The sequence below is a fragment of the Aphis gossypii genome, chromosome X (genome assembly GCF_020184175.1).
Source record: "Aphis gossypii isolate Hap1 chromosome X, ASM2018417v2, whole genome shotgun sequence".
Lineage (NCBI taxonomy): Eukaryota > Metazoa > Arthropoda > Insecta > Hemiptera > Aphididae > Aphis > Aphis gossypii.
Genome location: NC_065533.1, coordinates 56664729 through 56689545, shown reverse-complemented (window position 1 = coordinate 56689545; position 24817 = coordinate 56664729). Strand labels below are relative to the sequence as shown.

General features: G+C 23.0%; 2 protein-coding genes across 9 annotated transcripts in view; one reads left to right on the top strand and one right to left on the bottom strand.

The window, feature by feature from the left end:
• The window catches only part of LOC114127025 (piezo-type mechanosensitive ion channel component-like), a 36857-nt gene extending 15838 nt beyond the window's left edge, over positions 1-21019 (bottom strand). Inside the window, exons 1-25 of one of the 8 annotated variants that reach the window (XM_050205134.1) lie at positions 20801-21019; positions 20637-20743; positions 20192-20260; positions 12789-12884; positions 12565-12687; positions 12221-12469; positions 11899-12145; positions 11182-11341; positions 7634-7762; positions 7018-7074; positions 6928-6945; positions 4280-4403; positions 4063-4166; positions 3729-3995; positions 3503-3629; positions 3212-3408; positions 2890-3038; positions 2680-2823; positions 2426-2589; positions 2221-2363; positions 1961-2137; positions 1788-1896; positions 1488-1678; positions 1136-1337; positions 95-190 (exon numbers count right to left, since the gene is read on the bottom strand). In XM_050205134.1, coding sequence (XP_050061091.1) covers positions 95-190; positions 1136-1337; positions 1488-1678; positions 1788-1896; positions 1961-2137; positions 2221-2363; positions 2426-2589; positions 2680-2823; positions 2890-3038; positions 3212-3408; positions 3503-3629; positions 3729-3995; positions 4063-4166; positions 4280-4403; positions 6928-6945; positions 7018-7074; positions 7634-7762; positions 11182-11341; positions 11899-12145; positions 12221-12469; positions 12565-12687; positions 12789-12884; positions 20192-20255 — 3337 coding nt within the window. In that variant the 5' untranslated portion in view covers positions 20256-20260; positions 20637-20743; positions 20801-21019. Of the gene's footprint in view, positions 1-94; positions 191-1135; positions 1338-1487; positions 1679-1787; positions 1897-1960; positions 2138-2220; positions 2364-2425; positions 2590-2679; positions 2824-2889; positions 3039-3211; positions 3409-3502; positions 3630-3728; positions 3996-4062; positions 4167-4279; positions 4404-6927; positions 6946-7017; positions 7075-7633; positions 7763-8510; positions 8593-11181; positions 11342-11898; positions 12146-12220; positions 12470-12564; positions 12688-12788; positions 12885-20191; positions 20261-20636 lie in introns of those variants that run through there. The other 7 variants (XM_027991112.2, XM_027991108.2, XM_027991110.2 and 4 more) reach the window with 7 other exon arrangements.
• Positions 21020-21203: 184 nt separating this feature from the next.
• Positions 21204-23815, top strand: LOC114127026 (tRNA-uridine aminocarboxypropyltransferase 1). The gene is made up of 5 exons (XM_027991116.2): positions 21204-21553; positions 21624-21764; positions 22274-22338; positions 23301-23422; positions 23489-23815. Exons 1-5 carry the CDS (start codon positions 21383-21385, stop codon positions 23743-23745), a joined length of 756 nt encoding a protein of 251 aa, XP_027846917.1. The 5' UTR covers positions 21204-21382; the 3' UTR covers positions 23746-23815.
• The last annotated feature ends 1002 nt before the right edge of the window (positions 23816-24817 follow it).

Genomic DNA, 24817 nt, shown 5'->3' with positions numbered 1-24817 from the left:
ATAAATATTACAATCTATAAGATTCAATATGCATACAACATTAAACTATGTATTAATTATTTAAAAAATATATTATGGTATTAACTGATCTTACATAGTAATTTGTATGCATCTGGAGGCGAATCGGGGTCTGGTAAGAACATCCAGTCACGGAAATTCTTCATTATTTCATTTTCATCCCATGGCCACTCTATAATAGGTAAAATAAAAATTATAATGTTCAAATAAAAAATTTTAATACTGACAGTAGACTCTTTTGTAAGATGTATAGATATATTCATAAGACTATGGACCAGGTTTGTTGTTATAATCTATTTATTTTTATATAATATTTAATGATAGAAAAGTAAACAAACATTTATCAGATTTGGGTATGAAAACCATAAATTATCATTGAATTCATACAAAATTCAAATTGAATCCAAGAAATCCAAAAATCACTAGTCACTATAAACATTTGAAATTTTTAAATTGCTTTTGATGTTAGGTGATAAATTAAATGGAGAATGTTCACTTTATTTTCCGTAATCATATTTACTATTATTAAATATATTTGTGTTGTTAACATTGCTGCTATGATTAACAAAAAAATTATTAGTATTTTTATAATATAATAATAAAACATAATTATAAATTATGTTTTATGATATATATATATTTTAAATTTATTTATAGTGAAAAAAGTTAAAAATTATTTATATTAAAATTGTGAAATTGGAGAAGATAAAAATATAAAATACATTAATTAAACCAATTTTTTTTTAAGTAAAAATAATTATTTTCAGTTATAATTTATAAAAATATATTATATATTTTATAAATGTTATTTGATAAAGAAATTGGTCTCAATTATCTCATCAACATATGATAAAATATGTAACCAGCCCAACTTAACAGAAAATTAACTTTTAGTTTTTAAATTAGAATATAGTTGTGTCAAATATCTGATTTATATAACAATATTTCAAAATTGTTTGTATAGTACCACTCACTTATCAGTGTTGTTTATTTTTAATAGGCAAATTTTGATAATAAAAGGATAAATCCTTTTCAGATTAACATTGAAGGCATTAATATACATACATCAAATTTTAAAATTATCATAATGAATTATTTTAATTATTTCTCTTCTCACCTAAACAAAGATCTGGAGGTAGTCCAATGACAATAGCATATTGCAATGGTATGGTAATAACAACAAAAAACATAAAAATTATCCATACTTTTGCTAAAGTTGCCCTCGATAACATTACAAAAGTCATTAACCATAATGCATAAAGTACAGCATAAAAATCCATTCTTGTTCCAACTAGTACTGCTACAGCAATAAGAGTTATCTAGAAATAAAATAATATGAAAATATAAAAATAAGTAATAAAATTAAAAAAAAAACACAGTAACAACAATAAAACCTACATAAATAACAACTGTTATAAATATTGAAATAAATAAAATTACAAAATATCAAGTTAAATATGAAATAATACCTCTACACCAAATCGATAAAATCCAAAATTCAATAAATACTTCAAACAATGAGGTATGTCATGATCAACATCTTTAAAAGTAATACCGGGAAACATTCTTAAAGGCTTTGATAGTGGTCTACCTTTTAAATGTCTCTTGTATTTTTGCCGAGTTATAACAACTCTATGCAATGTTATGACAAAAACTATAGCTGTAAACAGAAGTACAACATTTTTTATGAGCATCAATATCTGTGATTTCACAATTTTAGTAAGTATGCTTAATACAAATAACAAATATTTAAAATACTTAATACTTACAAATATATCCTTTAAGTAAATTGAGTAAAGAAATATTAGCTGTAGACTTTGTAAATCCAACCCAATTGGCAGTATTATAATCTTTAGTTTTACCTATATCTTGAGGGTCCTTTAAAATAATTTTAACAGTATAAAATTATGAAATTATATTTAATTGTATGATAAATACGTACTGGACATGTGACATTCCATGTACCTTCTCGTATATATTCAATTTGGTAAATCATCTTGGTAAGTAATAATATAGATACATAAACAGATATGATATACACAATAATTGACTGTATACGACTATTAAATACTAATGAAATAGTCACTAATACAACCAATACAAAATGTAGCAAACACACCTAATAACAATTAATAAAGTAACATAATATATAATTTTAATTGCAGATTATTTTAAAATAATACCATTATTGTACTGGCTTACCTCATATACAGCCAAAAACATGACACACAATAATATGATTTTTATCATGTGTAATTCAGCATATAGCCATGCTAGCTCAATTATATATGACAAAATTGATTTAAGCATCTTAAAAAATGAGCGTAATTTGACCTTTGGTAAATCTGAAAACAATAAAATAAAATTATAAAATTAAAGTTTTAAAACAAATAATAATAATAATTACTTTTGAAGACTTTAAAAGATTTTCTCTCAGATATAAAACTTGGACGTGGAGGATGTTTTTGGTATTTATTATCTGTAAGTGAAATGCTGGAATTTGATGAATCTTTATCACTATTTGAAGCTGAAGAATCGTCTGGGTTTGATGGCTTAACAATACTAGTACCTCTTTAATGTGTTAATAATATATATATAAAAACATAAATAAACAAAATTATAATTCTGATAATACATTTTAAAAGTTTAAATTAAACATACCGGCTCTTAATATCAGATATAGCCAAAAAATCTTTATGAAAATAGTAAAGTTGAACAACAGTTATGATAACAAAAAATGTTGGTGTCAAAAGTCGTACAAACAGCTCACCAGTTTCAAACTTTTCCAAACCTATATCTAATTGTCTAAAAATAAAGAAAAAATATTAATGTTCCGTCGACTTATTTTTGGTATTCAATTTATTGACTTACAATGTGGGTGGAATTTTTAGATACTTTTCCCAATAATATGGAAAATTATCAAATTGATATGTGTATGTCATAACTAATATCAGCATTGAATAAATTATGACTGTAAGCCAAAATCCATACATAATTTTCCTCCATAAAACCCAAGACAACTAGTATAAAACAAATTTAATTAGTTTTAATGATTTTAAAAATAAGAAAGTTTTATAATATACAGATGCATTCAAAGAGATTTTTTTAATTTTATAATAGTGTTTTAATGTAATTCAATATTTAATTAAAAAATCTTTGTGAAATACTGTAAAAAGACAGGTAAAACTTTTACTTGGAATGTTAATAAAAATATTAATGCCAGTGCCATATAAATTATTCGGAATATTGTCATCCGTTCGCCAGTTATGCCAATTCCAAATAACACAAATGCCACAACCCATATCCAAAATTTGGTTAGGATTATCTTAGCTTCTTCGCCAAGTCTCTGCATTAATTGACTACCTTTTGTACCTGAATCACCTCCCATAGCTAAAACGTAAATATATACATATATATATATATATTTATACATAATTAAAACAGCAATTGATGTAACTTATTGATTATATAAGAATAGTTTTACCTGTTGCTGTTCCCACTGTAACTTGAAGGGGAGCAATCATATTAGCTACAGCAGAATGGCTTCTAGCTTCCCTCCTTTCTTGCATATATTGTCTCATTGTTATCCAGAACATCGTTGTAAATAGTGTCTATGATTAACAAAAACCATTGAATTAGTTAAAATGTAAATTAAGATTTGTTATCTACCAGGAGTTATTAATTGTAAAAAAAATTAAAAAACATATTACCTTTATGATTAAAGGTTTGCAAGGGAAATGACGAACTTTGGTAAAGCCAATTTGTTCTAAATTCCAATCTTGAATGGTTTGAGGTAATTCAGAGTCATTTAAATTCATTCCATACAAAAATTGTGATAGCAGTAAAAACTCTGCATAGAACACTAAAAATGGCGATGATCTTAACATTGTTTTTCTTTGTTGAGGAACCATCCAAGAAACACTAGCCCATAAGAGCAGAACAAATGTTAACCAACTGTGATATGTAATACTCCAAGCCTGTTAAATATATACATAAATATAAAAATTAACACACAAAATAATTGATAAATATAAATGACCTTACCATCATTACTATATTAGTGCCAATATATGATGTGCGGGTGATAAATTGTGACACAGTACTTAGGACATCCATCAAATAATAGAATATATTTGATTTATATTCTCCTTAAAAAAAATATATATATATATATATGAATATAAATATAAATAAATAATTAAATTTTTTATTAAAAAAAAAAAAAATTGCAAAATCATAATAAATTTGAAAATATATTTACTATCATCATGATATCCTTCTTGTTGAGTATTAGGTTTTTGGACTTCACTTTCTACCATACTACAAGATGGACTGTCAGTTGTCGTTGGACTAGTAGTATACATAGGTTTTTGGCCACGAATTAACTATTTTAAACACAGTTTTATATTATAATATTTGCTTACATATTTTTAAGACATTCAGTGACAATCACAATATATTATTTATAATATATATAAATAAAAAAAAAAATATGAATTGTCAGTGTTAATGTGATATTATGATGTACAGCTTTAAAATGTTAATGCATAAAAATAAATATCCTGAATACTCTCGACTGTTGAGTTTTGATTCATTAACAATAAGTAAGAATTAATTTGAAAACAAAATTATAGACAATATTATGTACAAAAATGCAATTTTAAAGTTAAAAAAATTTGGTATGATTGTACTTATTTTATAATTTTGTTTTTTTTTCACATGTCCCATTTATAATTAATATTGCAAAAAACACTTTTTTTTTTAAAATAAGACTTGAAAAATAATTTTCAGTGGAACTTAGTTAAAAAATTGATTTCAAGAGTTAACTAATATTTTCTACACTTATCTATAGTTTTTAATTACAATTAAAAATAAAATTTACTATAAATAGTATACATACAGGTATTTTAATTTTATTTTGAAAACTACTTAATAAAAAATTTGAAAAACCTTCCATCAAAAATACCAATTACAAATATTACCAACTTTTCAAAGTAACAATGAATAATGTAATTTTTAAAAATCATTGATTTCTAAAGTTTAGATCATAATTTATTCAACCTGTTGTATACCTATTTATGTTACATAATAATTATTTATTTATTTATAAAAAGGAAAATTTACAATAAATAATAATAACACTCTTTAGGGAAAAGAGTACAGAATATAGAATAAATACAGATAATATAAGTAATAAATGTAAATAATAATCCCAATTAAGTACCTAAATAATAATATTTATGTATTTGAGAAATAACAAAAATATACCAATACAATTGTTCATTGTACTTTTAAAATAAACTATTTTATAAACTCATTTTTATTTGAGTCAAATTAAAAACTTAAATACACATACATTTTGTTAAAATATTTTACAGAATTTAAAAAACTATAAAATATATAATTTAAAAGTAAATATGATAGTTCAAACTTCAAGCTGTTTTAGCTGTTAATTGATAATTAGCTGAACATGTTAAATTTAAATATTAAGTGTATTGTTTAATACTCTAAAAATTTTGAAACATGAAAATTATAATTTAGTTAACTAAGGTCCACTCAGAAGCTTTAACAAATTATTGCAGTAAATATAAAATTATATTATTATTAATAATAATAATAATTCCATAGTTGGTAATTTAAAATAATAGTGTTTTAAAGTTTGCATATCCATCAGTTTTTATAACATAATTGAATATTAATATCATTTTTGAGATTGAGAAAAACATAAAAAAAAAATCAAAATAGTAAATATTATTATCTAATAGAAACATATTATACTGAGTCATTGTTTAGAATTACATCCTCATCACTAACCAACTTAATTGCAGTAACAATTGTTTCCTTTAATATACCATTTTGGGATACACAGCATCATTTAATGTGTTGGACTGTGGGTCTGTTTGTTTTAAAAATGTATCTGATCATTTAAAATTTATTTGACATAATTATATTTAAAAGTGTCATAAATTGTACCCAAAAATATAAACAAAAACTAAAGAAGCAAGAAGATATATCTATTTACTATAATGATAAGCTTTAGTCATTATTTTGATTCAATTTTCAGTAGCCAATAGACATAATATAACAATATTAGAATTGGTATGTTTATGACTTATACATATTTTTTCTTATATTCCAAAGCAAATAATATAAATGTAAGGTATAACATAAAAACAGTTTTATTAAATTTTAATTTGCATATTTTTGTATCTTTATTTTTTATATTACCTATAGGTCTCTTTTTTAATTTAAAATAGTCTTGTGATTGGCAGACACGTGTAACATCGCTCTCACGAGTCCTCCTTTTTTGTTTTTTCCCAACACCCATGATTGTCAATCATTTAAACTAAAAACCACAACCCTGTCAACACCAACCATTTGTTCTTATTTTATTTTCTTGCCTGTGTTTTGGAACATCAATACCAGCTCATCACCAACGCGGCACCTACCAGGTGCGCGTCAAGCCACAATTCACATAAACGTGCAATTATAAAAAATTTAGTTTTTATAAAAAAATATTGAGCAATTTTGAAGGAATAATACATTTTTTTTTTTAATGCATTTTAACATATTGGATTCTTTAAAAGATATTTTTTGATATTTTTTGGATACATTTGCATGCAATATTGTTTTTAGAGTTTTTATGAAGTTGTAAACATCCTAACCTTAATAAAAATTATATTATTTTTTTTAATTAAACTTTAAAACATTATAAGTGCGTTATTGATGATTGATATACAAACCATTACACAAAATATATGCTAAATGTGAATGTGAATTTTATAAAGCAAAAACATATGGTTTATACATTTTTTTTTAATCAATGTAAATTATCCCCAGGTTAGTTAACTCTTACTTGAATGATAAGGTACCGAATGCTTTCTCATAATTTATAACATGTTCTTTTACCTCTTTTAGCTGTACATCCTGTTAATTTGATTCAGGTTATAATAATAATATAGTAATATATGATTAAATAACATAATGCTATGTACATACAGGCGTATTTTCTGTTGGATGAGTATGATCCGCAGAATGTTCTGTAGAAGCGTGCATCTATAATATAAATTAATCAGTGCAATATAAATAATATGAAAGTATAATTTTAACAGATGCATAAAAAATAAAATGTTTAATTTTATGGAGCTCTAAAGAATTGAAAACAGTCATAAAGCAAAAAACACGACAAAAGCTTTTAACAAACCATTAAGAAAAATTGTTGAACATAAATTGATATTTTATGTATTATAGGTGCCTAATAGGTCAAGTAGGTCTATATATAACTTTTTTATACCGTGTTGTTTTTAAACGTTTCTTTTATAATACAGCTGCTATTCTATTTTATCTTAACTGTGTAAAAAAAAATGTATATATAATGTATGTACAATGCAAACAATTGTAACATTTTATTTTAAAATAGAGAACTGATTCAAATAGTGTATTTAATCAGTTATCATAAAATCAATAATTACATATAATAAAATATTGCTTGAAAACACAAAATATTATACAGTTGGCATATAAAATGTTATTAACATTAAAATTTGTGAATAAATCAGCAGTGCACTTTTTACACAAAACACATTCGAAATGTGGATAAATAACATTAACATACGCAAACTTTGCGAGTGGCAGCACGCCACCGATTTGTTTTATTTCGAAAGAAATAGCTATTGGGACCTTTTTGAGATAAACGAACTGTTACTTGCCGAGTCATTCCTAATGGTTCCTTTGTTTCTAAATCCTGTAATTTTTAATAATTTATACAACATTTTTCCAAGATTACGTAATTGTACTTTTATTAATTGCATTAAAAACATTACAATACATATTTTTTTCAATAGATTAAAAGTTATAACCAATTATCATGTAAATATTGTAGATATTCATCACCATGTGAAATTACCTATTTTCAGGTGCAATACAACAAATTGAGTAAGAACAAAATAATCTCAATATATTTATTTAAAAATGGTTACCTATGGATTTAAGAAATTTGAATTTTAGCTTAATATAGTTTCTAAGCAATTTAATTTTTATAAATTAGCTCCCATATGTTGTATAGGTATTGTAAAAACATTCAAACATCAACACTACCACGCGCTGATTTCCATTACATGCATGGAATGTTTAAACAACTTGTTCACAAAAATTTGCTAACAATTTGATACCTACATAAATAATTATTTATAAAATGTTATACAAAATACTGCATAATTTATAGTAAGGGGAAAACATTGCCAAAGTATTTTATATTTAGATCCATAATTTAATTTTTTGTAATATTCAACTACCAAAAATTAAAGGATTATCTACACATTCAACTAAATTATAGTATATAAAGACATGTTTACTATTTTAATAATAAAACACTATAGCCAAACATAAAATAAATATAAAAATAATTGCAAAACCGAAATAGGCAAATAAAAAAAGTAAGGGAAAATGAATATCATTCGAGACATAGGAAATTACATATTATAATATCATACCTTTTAAACATTTTCCTTTGTGAACGCAATTGTTCACGTCAAAATGCATTAAAGATGTTAGATCATGAACTGTAAACTAATTTATAAGAGCAATTTTTAAAGTATTTATAAAATAAATTAATGTGTTTGTATGCTCTAGCAAAATAAGAATACAATTATTATTAATTTAATTTTCAAATTCCATTTTATACATTTATAGTAGGTATATTATTTATTTATTTATTTATTAAATTAGTTATAAAAAAATAGGTATGTTTTTAATATATAGTTTAAGACAGCAGATACAAGAAACATAATTAATAGTACACTATGTTAAAGATTTTTTTATTAAATATTGATAGTTTTAACTTAATATAAATATAACTACAATTTGCAGATTCACTGATTCTATTAAACATTCAAAATAATCTCAAATTGTTCAATAAATATGTTTAATAAACAAAGGATATTTCTCTATATTTCTTATTGAGAATGAAAGCATGAAACATAAGAAAGTTCCTGCCTATCTAGACTTTTTCTAACAAATTCACAATATTGTGAGATAATTAATTATGATTGTTATTTAAATTGATCAATAATGAATATATTAATTAATTTAGGTACCAGAGTAAATTATTTCATTGTTACCAATTTACCATACGTTTATCATATACTTTCAGATTATTTTTTATGTCACATTCAATATGATAAAATTATAGTTGTTTTATAGCAAATTAAGCTTAGAAATATAATACAAACCCTAATAAATAAATATTAATTACAGTTTAAACAAATACTGTACAGTAAATTTAAAATATGATTTAGGAAAAAACCATTCCATTTAACTTCATATGATATTTATTGAGTATATTATAATAAAATAGTATATTTAATATGCTAACTTATTTCGTTTAGTTTTAGTACATAATCACTTTGGTTGAGAGAATTACAAATACTTATTATTTACTCAACCTTAAAACTAAGTGATATATTCCAAATTATAGGAAAATGAAACAAAATTAATTCAAAATAGATGATTCTAGAATTAATTAAAACAATCAAAATATAACATACAAAGAATTAAAGAAGTATAATAATTTAAAAAAATTATGCTTTTTTGAGTCAAAGTCAAAAGTTAACCCAATAACATTTTAATTATTTCTTTGTTTGATAATTTTTAGAAGTACCTAGATAAAAATAAAATGCATTTTATTATGTACTAAAATATTTATCATTGATTCGAATCAATATCTGATGCCCTCAATTATTTAAATTGTATGAAACAAAATAATTAGGGTAAATTCTATCAGTCTACATTTAAAAATGTATTGTTGTAAATATTTCAATAAATTTCTCATTTGTTTTTAATATCAGTTGATTGAATTGTTTTCAATTGTCTATACAATGTTTATTCTCTATCACTAAAAAAATTAGTATTTAATTTTGAGAACACAGTATTTATTTAAATAATGTAAAAATTCTAGTAATATTGATGTGAATGTGTACAACTCATGGTATAGACCTGGGGTGGCCAACTTTTATGGACTTTTTATCAACCTCTAAGTTTTTCTTTTACTTAGAATAACATAAGAGAGTTTCGATTGACTTGTTGGCCATCCCTGGTGTAAACAATACAATGCATACAAAAAGTTATACAAATTCCCAAACATAATTTTTCAATATAAGAACAATTCAAATAATCATTATAATTTTAATAAGAAATGGTTTGGTTAATAAATAAACTCTTTGTTATGTTATGTAGGTAGTAATAAATTTTTTTGTTTTGAATAAACACAACTAAATTATATTGTGTAGTTCTATATTATGCAATGGTTATAAGAACATCATAAAATCAAGTTAATAAGATACATGGTTTAAAATAAACGTCTATAAATTTAATATAATATTATCAGCTGTTTGAAAATGAATTACTTTTTAATATGTTATTATAAACTAAGTATATTTTCATTTTTCTTTTTTTTTTATGATTCATTTAAATTTTAAATAATATAATATTAGTATCTATTATTTTATTGGGCAATAAAGATTTATAATTAATAGAAAAACAATTTAAAATAAAATATGCACAACAAAATATACTATTGTAATTTTCATAAACCCTATATCAGAGGTGGCAAACCTGTGGCACACGTACAAAGATTGCACAAAATTGTTAAGCAAATTTTAACAACACATAAAAATATTTTTATTTCATAGTTGCATAAACAAATTTTATTTATACAATCAATATTTGCATCAACATAAAAGTTTATTTATTTAAGTCAATGAATTCTATGATATCAGAATAAATAATACATTGATGGACAAAGCTAATGATGCTTATGTTTCAAACTAACAAAATACACACCTAATATTAAAAAAAATGTTTCTAGGATTATAAAATCTTTTGAAAGGTAATAGAAAAATGTTGTCACATGACCAGAAACGGTTTACCACCTTTGGTATACATAATACCATAATATTATATAATATTTTTTTCCTACAAATAAGCATTGAAATAAATATTAGAAATTTATTTGTTTGTAATATGTATTTGGAATGTAAAATATAATATATTTCAAATTAAAAATATATATATCTAAATAAATTCAATTATGAATAACTTAAATAAATGAGATCTAATTAATGAGATCACATTAAAGCATTGTGATGAATAAAAATGTTTACTTACCGGGTTGTTTAGTATAAGAAGTGATTCAAACCATAAGAGATAATGTGTAACAACCAAGATTAAAGGAAATGCATACATAGGCCATTCACAGTCCATAAATTTGACTATAACAGTATTATTCTTACAGAATGTTTTTCTGATAGCAATGAGACCATAATATCTAGACAAATGTATAATTGAATAATAAATTAAATTACTGTTATTAATAAGTATAAATTAAACATTTTTTTCAAGAAAACTTCTGAATTCTGTATACCAACCTATTATTTAGCAATGTATTTAAATTATTATAAAAATAATTTTGTTTCATAATATTTTAAAAAACTTTATAGAAATTATATAATTTTACCATTCATTGTACCTAACATTTAAACTCAGATATAATTTATCTTAAATATATAGGTAAAAAAAAAAAGGTTCTGAACTAGCTCTGAGAAAAATATAAAAAATATGCTATGTGCATTAGTAATTTTTACAAGTGTAAATTTTAGTAATATTTAAAAAAAATAGTGACTTCTAATACAGTGGTAATTTTTATGGTATGTTTGATGAAAATTATTATTTAGAAGTTCCACTGTACTAATAAATTCTAGTTTTAGTTATTTATTCAGAACTAGTTGTTATAAATAAAATTAACCTATATATTTTACTGAGTAAGATAATAGTAATTTCATTTTTACAAATATAAGTGAAAAATATTGTAGTAAAAAAAATTACCTTGCAAATGGCGATTCTGGAGGTAAAAGAATTTGAGCCCACTCCATTTGATATACAAAAAGAATAGATACATGTATACAAGCGACCAAACAAACAAAACGAAATAAATAAGCAAATCCACGACTTATAGGATGGTAACAAGACCACCAAGTCATTATTCCCAAAAATGTTATATAGTAAAATGCACTAATAATTGATGGCACAGCAACTCCGGCAAGACAAATAATCACCAAACAAAGATATTTTCCTGTAATTAAATATTAGTTAGCCATAGATATATAAAAAAAAAATAATAGACTAAAAGCTGTTCAAATAATTGTACCAATAGAAATAGCAATAGAGATAGAACTTGTCTGTTGCCATGTAGTTGCTCTTGATTCAGGATCTGTGATTTCCGTAAAAGTATTTGATGCATCTTCTTCAACATTAATCTTAATTAACATGCGTTGTATAATAGTAGATGCACAAACCATTATCAATTCTGGCAAGTAGAAATATAATATGTCTATCAATTGTAGTTTAGATAACTCGATTAAACCAATATAACGAAACATTCGTTCTACTCCGCCGCCTTAAATCATAATTAATTAATTAATTTATATACAAATATTATAAATTAATAATCTAAACATATTATCATTAGTGAATAATAATTAATATACTCACATGTTGGTTCTAGAATTTTTCCGTATGGATGCATCACAAGCAGAATAATTTGGAATAAAACCTGAATTAATATCATGAGCCAACTTATCAAAGTTACAGTTTTCAAAAACATTCCAGAACTTCCTAATTAACAACATAAAATACAATTTTAAATATAAACTTTTATAATATATACATTTTTATAATATATTTTATAACTAAATTAGTTTTGATTAATAACCTACCATTTATATTTTTTGGAGTAGGCGTTTTAACTAGAGGAAGGTAGAGTAGTAAAAATAGATAAACTCCAGTTAATGCAGTCTGTTTTAAACAGATACCTAGAAAATAAAATAAGTTTATTTAAAACATAAATAAAAGCAAATTTTTCAAATTCATATCAACAAGTATATATGTAATAATTAACTGACATATCTTAATATTATACAATATACATAGTAAAAATTTACTTATTTATTTTTGTTATTGGAACTATACTGAAAATAGGTATAAATTATAACAATAATAAAATATAAACTAATATTGAATAAGTAATAGTAATATTCAATATTTTAAAAAACAACATTCAATCTTATCACTGTATCAATTCTTCATTAACATAAAAAAAATACATTGAATGCATGGTTATAATTTTTATAATTAATATCAAGAATAAAAAATTAATATTTTTATAATATATATTAATTTTGAAAAAAATTATTTGGTTGAATTGTATGTAGGTACTAATTTAATTTAGAGGAGCAGTCAGTAAATAGGTACTTCTCTGATAATCAGAATTATTTATTTTTTGAAATACTCAACCTCAATTAATATTAGCTTAATTACCCTCTATCTACTATGATAATTTATATTGTAATATACAGTTTAGTTACCAAGTTGAAGTAATTTAACATAATATTTTGAAAGAGCTTTTGATAAAATAAATCGCTTTTTAAGATCACAAAGACTATACTGTATTGGTATACATAAATTTTTGCTATCTTAGTTTACATATTTTCTAACAAATAGAACCTAAGTACCTATTAAAATACAAACAATATTTATCACATGTTATTTATGTATTTTCTGGAATACTACATGGATCCCATCTCTCACTATACCTTTGTAATGTTTTTATTAATGATATTAATTTTGTTATAAATTACGCTAGAATAATCTCTTTTGCAGATAAAAACTGATGCTTTAAAAATTAAATTGTCTTTAATATTTCAAAATGTAAATTTATAACTTTTAAAAGTATTAAGAACATCGTAATTTTTCTATATTCTACTTCCAACTTAAAACCATCTACCGTTTTCAAAAATTGAAGATTTGGTTATTATATTTGACTTAAAATTAACCTTTAACATGCATATTTAAAATATAGTTAATACATTTTCAAGGCAATTAAGCTTTATAAAAATGGTTATAAAAGTTTTCTAACCCTACTACATTCAATTTTAGATTCTGAACGGAGTGATGAATGTATTGATCCTACAATAATATTGTGTTTTATTTATTTATTTATTTTTTTGATTGTTTTTTTTTTTTTTTTTGTCTGCGTACAACATAACCAGTCGGAAATAATGCTTTAATTTTAAACTTCTGGAGTGGTTTCCGATGGAAAAGTGATTATCCTTGGTGCATTATAGAGATAAAAAGTAAACATTTTACAACAGTTTTCAAAAAAATCGAGAAAAACAAAAAAAAAATGACGGAAAAACGGGAATTTTTACGCAAAACCAGTTTTCGACCGAATCGATTTTTTTATATGGTTGTAATACAAAAACTAATCGCTGTAAATACTTGAAATTTTCACCAAATGTTTATGTTAGTGTTATCTATATACAGTTAAATTTTCAAAAAAATTTCACTTTTTTTGAGTTATTTATAGACCACTGAAATTTTTGATTTTTATGCGAATTTTTTTTTTTTGAAATGTCGGTAAAAAAATTTTGGATGTCCAAAAAAACTTGAAAATTTAATACAAGGTTCCTTATGAGTTGTTCTTATTGTAGCTAAAAAAAATTAAAAATCGTTAGTCACAATTTTTTTTTATAAGCGTTTATAGTTCAAATTTTTACGAAATCTGTCGAAAACGCGAAAATTTGCAAGTAATTTTGAAGTTGAAAAATCATAAAATTTTTTGTGTTAATAACTAAGAATTGAAAATACAGCACTAAGTTTTCCATAAGTTTTCCTTTAAGTATCTATAGAGAAAACTTGAAGCATCATTATAAGAAAAATTTTAAGTGCGTTTGAATTTTAAATTTTTACAAAATCGCGTAACGATAACGATTTATCCTCAAATGGTTTTAAATATTTGTTATCATTCAAAAAGTATAAGTCGTAGATACTTGAAAATTTTACCAGTTATTTAGATTGGCATTTTCCTTACATGATTTAATTTTCAAAATATTTTGAGTTTTTTTGAGCTATTTATAGACAACTGAAATTTTCAATTTTTCTGAAAATTTTTTTTTGAAGTGTCGATAAAAATTTTTTGGCCCAATCAAAATACTTGAAAATTTTATACAAAGTTCCTCATATGTTATTCTTATAGTGATTAAAAAATTATAAGAATACATAGGCACAATTTTTTTTTATTAGCATTTGAATTTCAAATTTTGACAAAAATTCGTCAAAATTATGAATATTTGCAAATTATTTTGTAGGTATAATTCATAAAAATGTTTGTATAGGTAGCTAAGAGTTGAAAATTTAATACAAGATTTTTCATGAGTTTAGCTTACAATAATTATAAAAGAACTTAAATTTTGGTGTATTCAGGTCATTAAAACATAAACCACCTTTTTCACTAACCACTGGAAATTATATTCTATAAACATCTTCAAATCATCTTCATTCAGAATCGTTTTTCATATACAATGATATACCTATCATTGCTTTAAATTCAAAAACTAATCATTGTAAATATTTGAAATTTACATCAAATGTTTAAATTAGTGTTATCTATATACAGTTAAATTTTCGAAAAATTTTGACTTTATTGAGTTATTTATAGACCACTGAAATTGTCAGAGAATTTTTTTTGAACTGCCTATAAAAAATTTTTGGGATGACCAAAAAAACTTGAAAATTTAAAACAAGGTTCCTTATGAGTTGTTCTTATTATAGTTAAAAAAAAAATCAAAATTGTAGGCACAAATTTTTTTATAAGCGTTTATAGTTTAAATACTGACAAAAATTCGTCAAAATCATAAATATTTACAAATTATTTTGTAGATTTAATTAATAAAATATTTTTTGTAAGTACCTAGTTAGCTAAGAGTTTAAAAATTAAAACAAAATTTTCTATAGTTAAGCTTACAAAAAAAACTTATAAAAGAACTTAAGTTTTGGTGTATTCAGGCCATTAAAATATTTACCACCTTTTTCACAAACCACTGGAAATTATATCCTAAACTGACAAATCATCTTCGTTTAGAATAGTTTTTCGTATACAATGATACCTATCATTTAATTCAAATTTAACACTTCTATAATATATAATAGTGATCCATACGGCATCTAATGTACAACAGATCGGTACACACCACTTACCCGCTTTTTTATATTGCTCCCTAGATATTTTTTTGACCCATTGATCTCTGTACTAAATAGGTCAATAGTTAATAGGCCATAGAAGTAATTTAATATAGATTCTTATAATTTTAATATTTTTAGAGAACTATATTCATCATATATATTAATTGTAAACCATTTAAATTTAGACCATTTTAAAATGCGTAAGAAAAAACTTGATCATATTATTTTATGTAAGTAACTAACTAAATAATTTTATTCATAGTCAGGGTTATCTTTGACTATGAAGGGGCCCTTTTAAAATAAAAAAGAAAATGTAAATGTCAAATACATCAATGACGATTATGCAAGTAGATAATATTATTATTATGATTGAAATAAAATAGGCAAACGGGGATCGATAGCTATACAATTTATTATTATTTCATATTAAATAATAATTACCAAATTATATTAAATATTAGGGTATATAATATAATAACAAATAACTTTGAAGTTGCCTGTCACTGTATGTCGATAACTTTTTGTCAATCAAATTTATCGCTAAAGAAGTAATTATGGTATTTATAGTATTTAAATTTTGAGTTAAATATTATTCAACATTATTTTTAAATTATAACTTATTATTTAAGGCTAATAGTAAAATAATAAGTTGAGATAGGTTGCAGTAATAGGTATACTTAAACATGATGATATAAATTATATTTTTTGGAGTCTCCATCGGTCGGGGGTCCTGGGCTTGTGCCCCAAATACCCTTAGGGTAAAAACAATATTGTTTATAGCCCTAAAGCTTAAGTTATTAGCAATAATAATTTATTTTACGTATAATTATGTAATGTTTCATTTATGTTAAGATTCAACTAATTTTTTGTCTAACTCACCAATTAATAGAATAATCAAAATATGTAATTTATTTTATACAAAATAACTAGATCTATTCATTTAAAACATATGTTTATATGTATTTATAAAAACAAAGTAAATTTAGTAGTTAATACTTAATAATTAATTTCCGACCTAAACAAAAAAAATTTTACAAAACTGTAACAAATATTAGTTATTATTTTTAAAGTAAATTATCTTCTATAACAAATGTATAGCGCTAAGTTATGAAAGTGTTATAAAAATTAAATTATTAATTTCAATCAGGTACATAGTTTATATAGTTATTGATATCATAAAGTTTAGGCCGAAAATCTGGTATGTACATAGTTAAATAATGCGATATTCCAAGAAGTAACTAAGAACACATTTAATTGGAGATTTTAATTTATAAGTTATAACTTTAAAGACTTAACATTATACTTTCAAGATTTGAAAACAACTTTATTTATGATTTTAAATAATTTAGGTATTCATAAGTTTTTATGAAATACTTAAACCATTGTATGTTTTATACGTACAATATAATATAATGACATAATCATCTTAAATATAATTTAAATATTTTGAAAATTTCATTGTGTACAAAGAATAATAATAAGCTTGACTGAAAAAAATTTTAAGACTTTATGACAAATATATTTTTATAAACATATTACATTTTGATTATATTCATATACATATTAAGAGTATAATATTGAATTACAAAAGTAGTTTACCAGGAAAGACAATCTAACACTGTCAATATTATAACAAAAACCATGATTAGAGAAAAAAGACGATCATAAAAAAATGTAAATACCTACATAATGTTTAATATTTTATATCATATAAAAACACTTGGGTTAATTATATGTTATTAATTTCAAGTGTAGTATAGTTAGTATAATAATAAAATATGTATTACATATTTAAATGTAGACTTCAAATATGTATAGCCAAATCTAAGATAGTCAGAATTTTTTTATAGCAAACAAAACATGGTACCTATTTATCATTATTCATTATTAATGTTTTATTTTTATACTTTTATTAGGCGCAATTAAATATTTTTTTGTGCTCTAAATTACCATCAATGATATGATTGATATGAGTCATGTTATTTAATAGTACAATACAATTAATATATAATAATTATCCAAGTATGGTTATTGGTAGTAAGTACTAACCACAGAGTGGTTGGTTTATAACTAGAAATATAAAATAGCTTCTAATAAAATATTACTTGTAAAATATGTTTATAAAATATAATAAAAATATGTATTTAATATTATACATAACAATTCTAAAATACTGAATACTTATAAAATAAATAATAATTATATATTTATCTTCTATTGAATATAATGAATGGTGTATTAAAATGTAGTAATTGTTATTTATTTTAAACATTTAGATTCTTATTAATATTTTGGTGTTTAAATTAAATACATTAATTAAAATTATTGATTAGGTATGTTATTTTATTGTTACATAAAAATAAATACTAATAACAGTAATATCTAATAGGCAATAGTTATTCAACTAAGTACCTATTTTAGTATAATCATAGTTCATATAATAGTAGAATGCACAAAAGTATAATTACTAAATGTATACTAAATTGTCTAAATTATACATTTAGTTGTTAATATTTGTAACAGTAAGAAAGTAAAATAAAAAGCTGATGACTAGAAGTGGAATTTTTATGAATTAACATAATATTTTTTTCTAGTGTATGCAGTTAAATGGGAATAAGATATATTTATAATTTATGAAACACGGAATTCATAAAAACAATTTTATTTTGCATAAAAAACAATATTTTAATAAATATAAATATTTTTCCAAAGAAAATAATTCATAATAATATTATATATTATTGTTATGTACCATTTATGCATCAATTGTTATTGTACACAAAACAAACTAAAATAAATTTAAACTGAATAATTTTATTTTCTTACTGAATATTAAAAGAATATTAAGAGAATATAAATCCAATTTATAGTAATGATGATTAAGAATATTATTCATTAATTATTAATATAAAACAGGTTATAACAAAATATAATTTGTAAATAATATGGAGTGTATCTGATATGGATAATCAAAAAAAATAAAAAATAAATATATATATATATATATATATAGTTCCTATAAAATAAATAGGTACTATAGAATTATAAGTTAGAATGCATTGAATTTATACAGTAATTCATTATAGTGTATCATGTCAATTAAAGAACACTAAAAGGACTCCAATAGTGTTGGTAGTAAACAATTTTAATTGTAAAATTTATGTGCATATATGTAATGAAAAAATAGAATTTAAATTTATAAAAATTATATATAATATATACACAATGTATATGTATGAGATTAAAAAAGAAAATTGTAAATTATTTTTTTTAAAGTCTTATAAACCTAATTATAAGGTAATAGTAGTGATATTTATTTATGGTTTAAATAAGATAGATTTAACATAATATGTAATCTATATATAAAGACTATATATGTATAAACTATTTAAATATTTAATAGACTTAGCTGCTTATTTTTGGGTTTGAACTGATATTGTTTGCTAACATGTTACTGGGTAAAAATATTACTGTTCAGGTTTTTAAAACAGAAAGTTTATAAACAAATTAAAATATATTTTATATATATTTGCAAGAACCTTATAATTTTGTCCATTATAAACAGATGTACAATAAGCCAGGTTTCATTGTATTATAAAATTATTTTGAATTTTATACTAAGTGAAAGGTTTATGAGACCAAAATTCTAAATTAAATAATATAAATCTAATTTCTAGAAGAAATTATTGGTTCCTCTTAACTCAAAAATAAGTAGTTTCTAAAATAAAATAATTAATCTTGATTCTTTAACCATTGTTAAGTACAAATATCAATGATATATGCATACTTATATGATTAATACTATCTACTAATACTATACATACATATTATAATACAGTGTTATGCGCATTATACTAAAATTTGTTTGTTTCTTTACAAAGTTTATGTCATACCTAATTATATCAAATATATTTATCATTTGAGTATTTTTAGTAAAAAGTAATTAAAAAAACCTACTTCAAAAACCAATCAACATAAATTAAATTTTTAATAAATGCCATTTAAATTTTAAAACATCTAATAAAAGTCTAAGACAAAAATAACTTGAAACAATAAATAATGCATAAGTATAATTTTAATTGAATATTAAATTACTCACATGTTAATAAACTCAATGGCAGTATTATATGGAAGAGCAGTAAAGATATAATGAATTTCTTCATCGTTCCTGTAAAATCATAAATTTCAAAGATATATAAAGACAGCTGAACACTAAGAAGACAAAAAACAAACTAAAAATATATTTAAATATTAAAGTTATGCTGAACAATCATCTTTTTGGAATCCAGCCAAATGCTATAAATTAATGATGAAAGAAATGCAATCCTCGAAATAATTCACACAAAAAAAAGTTATTTAATGGCTATGTAAAATGTAAAAAATACATATACAACAGAAGTAGGTATGAGTACATTTTTCTTCGACTTTTACCAATTTGTTTGGTGTTTATGATATAACATTACTATTACTAAACTACCTACTTATTTATCGAAAATGAATAAAAACACGACATTTCACTAGTTATATAATTTAAATTTACATACCTGCTGATGTTAAAACAATTTTTAGTCAATTAAACGCGATTAATTCAAATAATATATCAAGCCCAAACGTCCATCATCGTCCATTGTCAGTTTAATTACCATAAAAGCTAACGGAGCAAAATATTATACTAAGGTATGGATTTTTAATTATATAAAGTTCAAACCGCAGTCGGGGAACTCGTTTGTTATCAACGTTGTTATTGACGTTTTGGACAGACGTGCCCAAAGTGGTGTTTGCCCGGCTGCTAAAAACGTGCAACGCCCGTGATTAATGTTTCGTAGTTAAAAAAAAATTATAATGTAAATATCATAATTTTAATGCACTCATTCTGTAATACATAAGGAAAGAAAATGGTTTGCAAAATCAATAAATGCATATAATTCGTGAACAAATTCGATTTTAAAATTAGTTAAAATTCCCATTTGGAATTTTGTAACATCATAATATTGATGATTTGTTATCATGACTATTATGCAATTGATAAGGTCGGTCACGTAATAATAATAATATTATTTACTATGTAACATGATAAATTAATTTAATGTAATATAATATTTTCTTTTCGCTCTAACACTATACGTATACCGTGGAGTAGTACTCCATGCTGTATAGTGTATAGTGTATACCTTATAATCGTGATAACAAGTAAAATGTATATGAATATGTGATACGCGATTAAAATGTGCATATCGATACTTACCTAACTGCTCACATGTAAATCACTATAGATATTTAATATTATAATATGGCTAAGATGAACCCGTTCGAAGGTCTGGAGATCTCCAACGACTGGCAAGCATTATTCAACATAAACGAACGGCAACCGTGCCGCAAATGCTCGAAGTCTAGGAAATATTTTTGCTACACATGTTACACTTTAAATGATGATGTAGAAAATAAGATACCGATGCTTGAGGTAGCTCTAGTACGGCTATTTGCCGTAATGTGCAAACTATAATGTTTATTACCTATTTTCTTTTTTATAGTTGCCGTTTAAAATCGACATCATAAAGCACAGTCGAGAGATAGCGGGCAAAAGCACTGCGATACATGCTGCTCTTTTAGCACCGAATGATGTCACTATTTATATTTATCCTGACATGCCCAGGTACACTGAAGATGACAAGGTAATTTCCATCGACTTTTAATCACTCATTGTATAGCATAATATATATGCGATGTTTTATAATCTGGTATATGTATAATAAAATGGAAACTTTAAATTTAATTTTCTCGTTACAACATCAAATTACAATTTTTAATGCATTTAGTGACATATTTGTTCGCTGTTTTCGAACCTATTCGATAAGTAAAAATAAATTTGGTATATAAATTATATTCAAACATCTCAGCGGTACAGAGTTTTCCATTTAATATGATAAAACTATAGTAATGTGTAAAATGCAGATTGTAATAAAACATAGTTGGATTATAATAACTGTAAAAATCTAAGTTAAAATGTTTTAGTATTTGTTTTTAGAGTACTTAGACATTTTTCTATAGATAAATAATAAAAAAGTTTCTATTCCCAAAAAAAGTGTCTTTTAAAGTAAATTTCACTGTACTCGCGTAAACATATGCATAAAATATCTTAATAATCCTGCAATGTTATATATTTTTCTTATTATTATTTCAGGTAATTCTTGTTTATCCAGGAAAATCTGCTGTCACTTTACAAGACTTCTTTTCTTCTTCAAAAAAGTATTTATATTGTACATTTTGATATTGTCATATAATATTTTATTTTATGTTTACCATATAATATAGAAACATAAATTATTCAATTATTATTAAAACTTATAATTATATACATTTTACTACAAATCTACAAATTTATGATCAGCTTAGTTTGGTGGTATTATTGTAAAACATTGAATTAATTCCATCACAGATGTGCTAGAAATTATTGAAAAAATATATTTTAATCATGTAAAGTAAAATATCAATTAAAAACTAAAATTAAGTAAAAATATACAATTTGCCCTTTAAAATCTTAAAATAAGCTCTATAATATATCCTAAAAACACAATAAATAGCAAAAATTTTAATTAATTTTATTCACAAATTAAAAAAACTTTTATATTTATAAATTAATACATTAATTTTTTTTTTTAATTGATTATTTACAAAAAATAAATGATAAAAAATGTATAGGTATTACAAACTTTTTTTTAAATATTAGGTAATATTACTTAAATTTATTGATTCATTAAACTATAAAATATAAACGCTTTTTGAGTATGGCAACTATTCAAAATTGTCATATTGTCATGATTCATAGTTTCATACCATATAATATAATAAGTTTTATAATACGACATAAAAGTTGTATTAATATAGCAAATTAGCCGAAAATGATACCAAAACTTAAAAAATAGCACTAAGAGCTAAAAATCTTTTAAAAATACAAAAAAATAGCAAAAGTAAAATTTCATATTTGGAGTCTAGTGCACAAAACAAATGTATAGCTTACTCTGCTATTTTTATCTGTATTCAATAAAAATTAGCAAATGCTATAAAATTCAAGCCCTGCTGATAGCATTTAAATTGCATAATATAATATATTACTAGTAGCATTGTATAACATTAAAAATAATATTGATAATATTTTTTGAATTAAATTAATATTTGATTGTTCATACTTTTATTATATATTTGTACAGACAAGAAGATAGCAAAGAATATAACAAACAAAAGACTTCTAGCAAATTCATTACACATGCATTGTTTATCGATAGTACCTGGAATCAAAGTAATGGAATTCTGAAGGATCCAATAATAAGAGGTTTGAACTTTTATTTAAAATGTATAATATTATACTTATTTATTACGTTTTTTTTTTTTTTTTTAGGACTTCCATGTATAAAACTTCAAATAAGATTATCTCAATTTTGGAGACATCAAAAAGGCAGCCCCAGATGGTTTTTAGCTACTATTGAAGCTATCCATCAACTACTTGTTGAATTCACAGAAACAGATGTTGAAACAAACGGGCCACCCAAAAATTATGATAATATGTTATTTTTCTTTAGATTTATGTATGAAAAAATTCACCAACTATATGAACATGATCAGCTTAAATCATACAGAAGACCAATGAATGTGTGAAATTGTTATTATAAGATAAAATTTATTTATTTATCTGTAAAATACATTTTTTTACCTATTTTAATAAGAAGTGTTATTATAATTACTATTTTAAAACTAAATACCCATGTCACTTAAAATTTAATTCCTTTATTAAAATTTCTAAATTATAAAAAAGCTGATATAAATATGTTAAGTATGACCACTCAGTATTATTAGCCCTTGAAGTATGAATATCAGTCTTCACTGTCTTCAGCTACACGACTTAGTCATAGCCCATAACCGAAACTTAGATTTACAGTTGTTTTATGGAATGCAATAGAAAGAACAAGCCGTTAGTGTTTACCATATGAAACGTGCTTGAGCATCTCTAGGAAATTAAATAATTTCAAACGAGACCATTAAGTTAAAAATTTAAGAAAATCTATTATCTTATAAACACATAGTTAATAATCTAATCATCAATGGCATATATTGCTTGGCAGAATCTAATGTGCGGCAACATAGAACAATAAATTACTTACAGCTTTCCATGGTTCTGGTTGTTATTTTGTTATTAAATTTATATTTATTAAACTAACAGATCAAAAAAATAACACATCTTGTATTGTAATTAAAAAATTAATACTACTAGATAATTTAAATGTTAATCAATTATTTTTTTACATAATTATTTTCCAGAGTTTAAAAATAAAACATTTTTATGCAAAATTTGGTATTAAAAAACTTATTATGTTATTGTTATAAAACTTTTTTAGTTTTAATATTATAAAATTTTTAAGTGTTATTTATGATCTGTTAAAAATATAATATATAATAAATAACAAGTTACAACTGAAAATCTTCAAAATTGTATTAATATTTTATTTTATTTTATTATTTTTTTTTAAGATGGGGAGGATATGTACATTAGATTTTTTATTTATATACTAGTTGTTTTTTTTTATATTTCTTTTAAAATAATTCCTACTTTTGTATTTTATACTAAATGAATAATATCTAAGAATTTAAGATTTTGATATGTAATACCTATTCTATAACTCATAGGCATAGCTCATTGGTATTATAGACAACATAGGTTAAAATGAAAAAA

Bases quoted from the DNA above. Each gene is read 5' to 3' on its own strand.
- LOC114127026 (XM_027991116.2), top strand. From the start codon at position 21,383: ATGGCTAAGATGAACCCGTTCGAAGGTCTGGAGATCTCCAACGACTGG. The intron at 21,554-21,623 runs GTAGCTCTAGTA...TCTTTTTTATAG, and splicing joins ATAAGATACCGATGCTTGAG to TTGCCGTTTAAAATCGACAT. The intron at 21,765-22,273 runs GTAATTTCCATC...TTATTATTTCAG, and splicing joins GGTACACTGAAGATGACAAG to GTAATTCTTGTTTATCCAGG.